This window comes from Crocodylus porosus, unplaced genomic scaffold (genome assembly GCF_001723895.1).
Source record: "Crocodylus porosus isolate Cpor-Errol unplaced genomic scaffold, CroPor_comp1, whole genome shotgun sequence".
Classification (NCBI taxonomy): Eukaryota; Metazoa; Chordata; order Crocodylia; family Crocodylidae; genus Crocodylus; species Crocodylus porosus.
The window spans coordinates 9379707-9388161 of NW_017728915.1; the positions used below are offsets into that span (position 1 = coordinate 9379707).

Sequence of the window (8455 nt, forward strand, 5' to 3'; positions counted from 1 at the left end):
TAACCTGTATGCACCCAGAAATCTCCTTCTCACGGTTCCATCCTTGCTCTTCTGAACCCTTGCACCTCTGAACCTTCCCAACACTGAAAGGCCCTGCTTCCACAGGTACCCTGACTGACTCTCCCAACCCTGTTACATTAGACACCTCTTCCTCCAGCATTAGTGTCCTACCTCCACACAAATCCTGCTTATAAAAGGTTCTTTTTTCTATTTAAGAATCCAGGCAACAGAGATTCTTCACATACATCAATTTAAGTTGCTGCCAACACCCACATTGCTCAGCTGCATGTATGTGTGGAGAAATTGTTAGAGATTCCCTAAATTTTATTCCAAGGCAGGGTTCTCAAATGTTATGATTTGCAAAGTTGCACCTGCTGAGGCTGAAAATATTTCCTAGGTTTTTGTAGTTAATTTTGAAAAGTCACTTCCAGTTACATTAGACAGAAAGCTATAATCTACTTGAATGCTAGACCCTGCCTCACATGACCAATTACGGAAAGTCTTTAAAAACTCTCTCTCTCTCTCTCCTAGTCTTCATACATTTGTCTCCCTTAAATCTTCAGACTGTTTCCTTAGACAAAGGCCAACAAAACAAAAGAAACTTCTGCTCCCAAAACAGTTCTGTTTGCTTAACAGGCTCAGAAGGAGAGGTCTTCCATATCTAAGATGATGCAATGACTCAATTCCCCAGTGTGAAAGAATGAATTCAGAAAGGAATTGGAGCTGCTCTCAGGAGAAAGCTAGATTTTAAACTGGTACTAAACAAAGAAGGCACCAAAAACCTTGCTAAGTATACAGCTGCTTCCTCTCCTGAAGCTGAACCTTCTGGAGGTGACAAAAAAACTGCTGAATTCTAGACACCCATCCATGTCTGGCCCTACACAATATTTACCTGCAGCTCCAATGGGGGACAGCTCCTTGAACAACTAATTTTTCCTTACTGCTTCCAAGGAGTTGCAAGAGTTACATGCTCAGACAGTATCCATCCTACTTATCAGTTTTTTCCTTAGATAAAAGGAGTGCTGGAGACCAAGCTCTGCTCTGAAGAATCAGTGGATTTGCCCCTCACCATTCTATGTAGCATGTAGCTCAATGAGTGGAGTAAGGGAAAACAGCCAAAAGCTTAAAAAAAAAAAACAAAAAAAAAACCCACTTAAAAATAAAGAGAAAGGTATAAGGGGAAAAAGCTGTAAAGGCAACCATGCTCAGGCATTTGAGGGTACAAGATTTCAAAGCACTGCAGTAGTCAGATTAGCTTTCTTTACAAGATTTTATTTTAGCAAACAAGGCAGGACTGAAAAAGTGAAGACTCAATGGGGTAATTTAACTGCTCTACGAAAAAGGCATATTCCCATATGATCACATTTTTTTAGCCAAGTTTAATGCTTTACTGTTCGTAGGGATTTACAACACCAAAGCACAATAGGCACTGCAGGAAAGAAGCAAGATTCTTTGCTATGGAAAACCTGCCTTTTATACATTTTCACTCCTGTCATTACTGCATTCATACTGAAGTTCCACTGGGTTCTCTGCTGGAACAGCCTGCCCACTAGCATCACACTTAGCTTCAAATGCCCCAATTTTTAGTGTGGCTGGAGCACTTTAATAAGGAAGCAGATCTGTTGGCTCTACTACATTTCTACAACCAGAATCCAGTTTTCAGACATTCACAAAGCTCATAACATACCATTAGAATAAAATACACTAAATAGCCACACAAGACATCTGACAGGGGCTTCTAAGTTCTTAAACTTACCGAAAAATAGGAGTATGGCCAGGCTTTGGTTTGTTCCAAGTAAAGTGGGAAGGAACAGAAAGAAATTGGTCAGTAGGCAAGTCCTTTTTTAATGTGTGTTGTGATCCTGAGCAATCATCTGCAGTTTCAAGGGATGGTGATAAACTACCCTGTTCTTCAGAACAGAGATCTATTTTTCCTGATAAAGTGGCAGCTTGATCCTCAGAGGTCTTTCTTGTTTTAAGAGGGATGTCAGTTTCTGTACAACACTGAAATGGTGACAGGCCAGAATTAAGACCTTGTATACTATGAAGAGAAGTATTTAGCCACGTATCTTCTGTTATACTTCCCCTGGGAGAGTGGCCAGGTGATGGAGTTGGAGAATGATGGGGAGACAGAGAACCAGCATAACAAATCTCGGCACTGGAGTGTCGTCGCTTCCCACAGGGGGATGTAGGTCTTGAAGAGGGCCTTGATGGTGGTCTTGGGCTTAGCCAGTTTTCATCTGTAATACTAGTTCTAGGAGAATGACAAGGAGACTGTCTAGGTGATAAGGCATGCCCAAATCCATAAGGCTGTTGCCAAGTGTCATCCCCTGGACCTCTTGGAGAACCACCAGGAGATGCCAAAGGCGATCCAAGGGTAAATCTAGCAGCAGCTTCGTTAAGCTCAGAGTCTACATCATCATAAACATGAGAAATGGATTCACAAGAGGAAGCATCTGAGAACCAGCTCCTGGAGGAAATGCTGCTGGCAGGGCTTGGACTAAGGGATGATTCCCTGTATGATGGCTCAAGAGGAAGATATAGGTGGTCCCTTGAAGGCCTTTCCATATATTCATTTTCTGTGCCATTTGTGTGCAAGTCATCCTCACTGGCTTCAATTCCTTGATGACAATTAGGAGAAATTGATGTAATTTGAATACTAGGGCACTCAAATGGTTTGGGTCCACCTAGTGGGCTGTATTTGGATTCCGGTACCTCACAAGTCCCTTCATAGTTTTTATGACCTTGTAATCTGGCAGGTGGGGACAGAGGAGAGGTGTGTGGTTGCAATCCATGGTGAGGGATACAAATTGGCTGATTTACAGATGATGATGGCTGGTCTACATTAAAGATGTATATGGATGCACAGTCCTCTGGTTCGAGATCTGGAAAAGGAAACAAAGAGTCAGAGTGTAATACTTATTATGTAGAGTCTCTTTACTCAATAAGACTGATACCCTAGCAGGTCTTTGTGATTTTCCACATGCTGAATGCCACAGTTTCCCTAGGGAAGTGACTACAAAATAAAGAGCTGTATCATGGAAAGCATCTCTCATCCATATCTCTTTCAGAGTTTTAAACTTCTACATTTAAATACATGTATACTTTCATGAGAAAACATTTTAGGAATTTTTGTCCAATACCACACCATCTTTTACCCATTGCTTATTTTCATCAGATTCCATAATATATTGTTATTTCAATGTGTAGGAAATACCATTAAAAGTATTTAGATTTCATGTTTTAAGTTAAAAGTTAGTGTAAACGTATTTTCTACATTATACAGAAGACATAGAAATTTCTTCTGATTGATATGAAATTTCATGCATCCTCAATAAATACCATTTCCTTGTAGATATGTGCAAAGACTGTACTTTGCTGTAGTCCGGCTTGTCATTTACTTAATAGTTAAAATGCTTAACAGCATTTACTTCCTTTAAAATTGGATTAGAAACAAAAAATATTCACTATTCAAACCTTTATTCAGATTATAAATAGGTCCACATTCAGTTCTGAGTGGCATGTGCAACAATGGTATTTATGGTGCAACTGGTCAGCACATTTGGCTTTTTTACTTAAAGCTGAGGTATCCTAAGCAATCCTATTCCAGAAAAAGCTGTAGACTGCAAGCCCTGAAAACTGAGAGCCTTTAGCTGTAGAACCACAGGGAGCAACTCCTGTGATGGCAAAGCACCAACTTCAAGAGCACGACAGAAAGGAACTACAAGATATGGCACTTGCTTTATTACCAGCAGAGCAGTTACTTACTAGCTATTGTTTCATCAGTGCAGGGGTACACATAAGAACAACCATTAAGAAAGACTACTAGAGGGATACGTCCCTCAGAACCTAATTCAGGGTTCACCCTGATGCATGTTTCAACTTTAAACCCTGATTAAGGCAAAGGTGGGGGAGGGGAGTGAAGCCTGGAGCAGAAAACTGACTACAATTCAGTCACCCAATTCCCTCCCTCTTACTTGATGCTGGCCAGGAGCTACAAAAACAAGCATCAATGCCTGTTCACAGTCAACTGTGGGCCACACAACAGCTCTGTGGTTTGTATTTCTGCATTCTGGGACAATCCTTACAAAAAGAATGAGAACAATAGCAACAATATCCCATCCCACTCCCCACCAACGTTTGGGATGGAAAGGAATCAGTTGAGTACATAAATACAGAGCTCTTGTCTAGACTAAAAAAAAAAAAAAAAACACAAAAACAAAACATGTCTGGAACTGGTTAAAGAAATGTGTACCAACCTAGCCCCTAAAGATAAGCAAAACAAGGTTAGTTGCCATAACTAGTATGCTTTAACTGTGTGCCTTGCAGAGACAGTATTCACTAAGCTATGACAATAATTGGCTGCAAACAGGATTCTACTAAAACTGTACATCTCCAAATATCAGAATGTCTTTAGCAATAATGTTGTAAAGTATCCAAGTACCTTGGTAATAGGTGTTGAAAATATTTTGTTTTCTTTAAACAAACAGACTTTTTTCCATAGCCTATACTTCTCACCTTTTCATAGACATCAGGGCTGGAAGGGACCTCAGGAGATCAGAGTCCAGCCCCCTGTCCCAAGGGCAGGAAGTCAGCTAGGGTCAAAGGATCCCAGCAAGATAAATGTCCAAACACTTCTTAAGAGTCCAGAGTAGGTGCCTGGACAACCTTGGGAGGGAGCCTATTCCAGGCCCTGCGAGCTCGAAGAGTAAAGAAGTTTTTCCCTTATGTCCAGCCTAAAACGGTCTTGGAGAAGTTTGTGACTGTTGGTCCTTTTCATCCCTTGAGGTACTCTGGTGAACAGATGTTCCCCAAGATCCTGATGCACACACATGATGTACTTATAGGCCACCACCAGGTCCCCCCTGAGCCTTCACTTTTCCAGACTGAAGAGTCCCATGGCTCTCAGCCTCTCTTCATATGGCCTATTCTCTTGCCCTCTGATCATGAGACTCCTCTGGACTCTCTCAAGCTTCTCCTCATCTTTCCTGAATTGTAGAGCCCAGAATTGGAGTGGGAGGATGACATCCTGAGATTTACTTGAGAAGCATTTATTGGATGCAAGCCAGAGTTTGGTTTGCTTTACCAGCTACGAATGGTGGCTCATGTTCATCTTGTGGTCAGTCATGACCCCCAAGTCCCTTTCAGCCTTGGTGCTAGTGAGCATAGCACTACCAAACCTATAAGAATGCTGCAGTTTCCCCACCCCCAGGTGGAATACCCTACATTTGTTGGTATTGAAAGTCATCAGGTTTCTATCTGCCCACCTTTTCAGCCTATCCAAGCCAGCCTGGATCACCAGCCTATCCTCCGGTGTGGACACTCAACCCCAAAGTTTGGTGTCATCGGCAAACTTGACCAATCCATTCCTGACACCTGTATCCATTCTGACTCTCGAGTCCGGCCTTGGAGCCAATTCTCCAGCCATCAAACTGTGATGTAGCCAAGACCACAGCTGGCCAATTTTTCCAAGAGGAGATTATGGGACACAAGATGAAAGCCTTTTTTGAAATCCAGATACATGGCATCAATCTCTTCTCCCTTGTCCAGGTCATATGTCATCTGGTCATAGAAGGAGATGAGATTGGTCAGGCAAGACCTACCCACAACAAACCCATGCTGGCTGTCCCCTCAGGATGTTGCCATCAGCCAGCTTGTCAAGAATGGACTCTTAGATGATTTTTCCAGAATCTTACCAGGGATTGAGGTCAAGCTGATTGACTTGTAGTTCCCTGGATCTACTTTGCTCTCTTTCTGGAAGATGGGCACCACATTGGCCTTCTTCCAATCTTCTGGTACTTCACCTGAGTGCCAGGAGTTTTTGAAAATCTTTGCCAGTGGCTAGACTATGACTCCTGCCAGCTCCTTAAATACTCTGGGGTGCAATCTGTCAGGACCCGGTGACTTGAAGGTGTCCAGCCTCTCAATGTATTCCTTTACAAGATCTACACTGATGCTGGGTATAATTTCACCCTTACCCTGTTTGTCCTGCATCTTGCTAGGCAGGGCAGACCCTTTGGGTTGATGAAAAACCGACGCAAAGTATCCATTAAGCAGGTTAGCTTTTTCCTGGGTATCAGTTCCGTTTGGTTTAGCAGGGGTCCAATGTTACCTTTGCTTTTCTTCCGAATCCCCACATATCTAAAAAAGGACTTTTTATCATCCTTGATATGTGTAGCCAGGTGGAATTCAGTGGCAGCCTTGGCTTTCCTGGTTTGCTCCCTACAGGTATGGACCAGTGCAGAATAATTCTCCTTTGTGGCAATTCCTATCTTCCATCCTTTATAAGCCTCTATTTTGAGGCATAGGAGGTCCATGGGTTCCCTGCCGAGTCAAGGGGTTTGCTGTGCCTTTTGCTACCTTTCCTCCAAGGTGGGATGGACATCCTTGTGCCTCCAGGATTGCTCCCTTAAGAAGTAACCACTCCTCTTGGATTCCTCTCCCTGCCGAGTCTTGGTCCCTTACAGCCTTGACAACAAGCCTCCGGAGCTTACCAAAGTCAGCTTTCCTAAAGTCAAGGACTTCTGCATTGCTGACTGATTTGCCAGCTTTGCAATGGATAGTAAACATGATCAGCTTGTGGTCACCATCTCCTAGCTTTCCTTCGATCTTTAGGTTGCTGACAAGGTCATCCCCTTTAGCCAGTACCAGGTCCAGCAGCGCTTTACCTCTGGTGGGTCCATAGATTTCTTGGATCAGGTAGAGTTCATCCACGCATGCGAGGAAGCTTTGAGACCATTTGGATTTGGCCAAGTGCTCTTCCCACAAGATATCTGGGTGCTTGAAGTCTCCCATGACAACCATGCACCGAGAGCGTGTAGCCTCAGCCAGTTCCCTGGAGAATTCCTGGTCACTCTCTCATTCCTGGTTAGGGGTTTTATAGTAGACTCATACCATTGTGTCCCATGCCACATTCCCCATATATTTTAACCCACAGGGTCTCTAGTTGCCTTCCCTGGGTGCCAATGTCAGCTTGCAGAGATGTGTAGCTATCTTTGACATACAGCTACTCCCCCACCCTTTTTATCTGCATGATCTCTCCTACACAAGGTATAGCCATCTATACCTGTGGCCCAGTCATAGCTGGAGTCCCACCAGGGCTCCATTACTCCGAGATCATAGTCTTTCTTGTTTAGTAGGAAGACCAGTTCCTCTTGTGTTTGTTTCCCAAGCTCCTTGCATTTGTGTACAGACACGTAAGCATCTCATTGGGAGCCCTAGGCTTCCTCACATTCCCAGGAGGACACCCTTCCAGGGCTGGGGTAGGAGTGGAATCCTTTGGATGCCCTAACCTATTTGTTTTGTAGGTATTGCCTAGTGGACTTGCTTTGGTGGCTGTCCATCCATCCTCCAGCAGGCTTAGTTTAAAGCCCAGTCAAGCAGGTCAGCCATTCTGGCTGAGAAAAGCTTCCTCCTCAGTGAAGTGAGGTGAAAGCCATCTCTTCCCAGCCAACCGCTGCCTCTCACCAAAGAATGGGCTATGATTGTGGGAGATGAAACCTTCACAATGACACTAGAATAACGCCTGGCAGCCTTCGAAGCCGAGAGCCAGAGGCTCCATCTGCGTGGAGGCTGGAACCAAGGGTACCACCTGTGTGGAGGCCTCAGAAGTGCCAGAGGGGGAGGTCTCAGACTGAGGGGACCCTCAGGGTGTGGCATATGGCCATCTGCATTGTGCAGCTGGTAGTCTGGCTACTGCTGTGACTACCATCCCTTGGGGCTTACTTGCAGGGCCTTGGGCCCTCCCACTCACCCTCCTGCACAAACTTCCATGCTAACTAGTGCTCCTGGCCCAGAAGTGTGCCTGTTTGTGCATCCTGTTCGCATGGCTCCCTGGGGGGGAGGGGAGGGGCTGTGACCCTCCTTGGCTCCACTCAGCTGCCTCCCTGAAGCTGGGCTATGTCCCTCCCACCATGGACCCCCACTCACCTCTGGGTAGGCTGGGACTTGTCTGGGGCCCTGTCGCAGTGCACTCAGGTGCCCCGCGCCTGAGAGCGGAAACTGCTCTGGGGAGACCCCTAGTGGCAGAAAGGGGGAGGCTCAGCTGCCAGTCACCAGGGCTGCACAGGTGCTGGTTGCCAGGGCAACTGGTAAAACCAGCTGATCAGGAAGGGGCAAGGCTTATCTCTTCTTAAGCCCAGGCAGGACGCCAGTCCTTCTCCAGCAGCTGTGGGAGTAGGGACTCAGCTTAGACAGACAGAGGGGAGGACTCTGGCAGTGAGAGCATGCCCCGGTCACTGCTGAGGTTGGGGAGCCCTCCTTCCCCCCCCACTCCCTCACTCTCTAGTAGGGAGTAGATTTTTGCTTGACCGGACAGTTTAGTTTTTATGTTGTAGCCCAGGGGCTTTATGTTTTATGTTTACTGTTTTGACTGGAGGACCAGGCGAGGCTATTAGGGGTGGAGGAGGCCTCATAGGAGCTCCACAGTAGCATGGGGTCTCCTGGCACCAGAGAG

The 8455-nt window shown here is 45.3% G+C and overlaps 1 protein-coding gene across 1 annotated transcript in view; it reads right to left on the bottom strand.

Moving 5' to 3' along the window:
* The window catches only part of NFATC3 (nuclear factor of activated T-cells 3), a 152609-nt gene that overhangs the window by 120312 nt on the left and 23842 nt on the right, over positions 1-8455 (bottom strand). Inside the window, exon 3 of the mRNA XM_019535415.1 lies at positions 1757-2885. Within this exon, the coding sequence (XP_019390960.1) occupies positions 1757-2885 (1129 nt within the window). The remainder of the gene's footprint in view (positions 1-1756; positions 2886-8455) is intronic.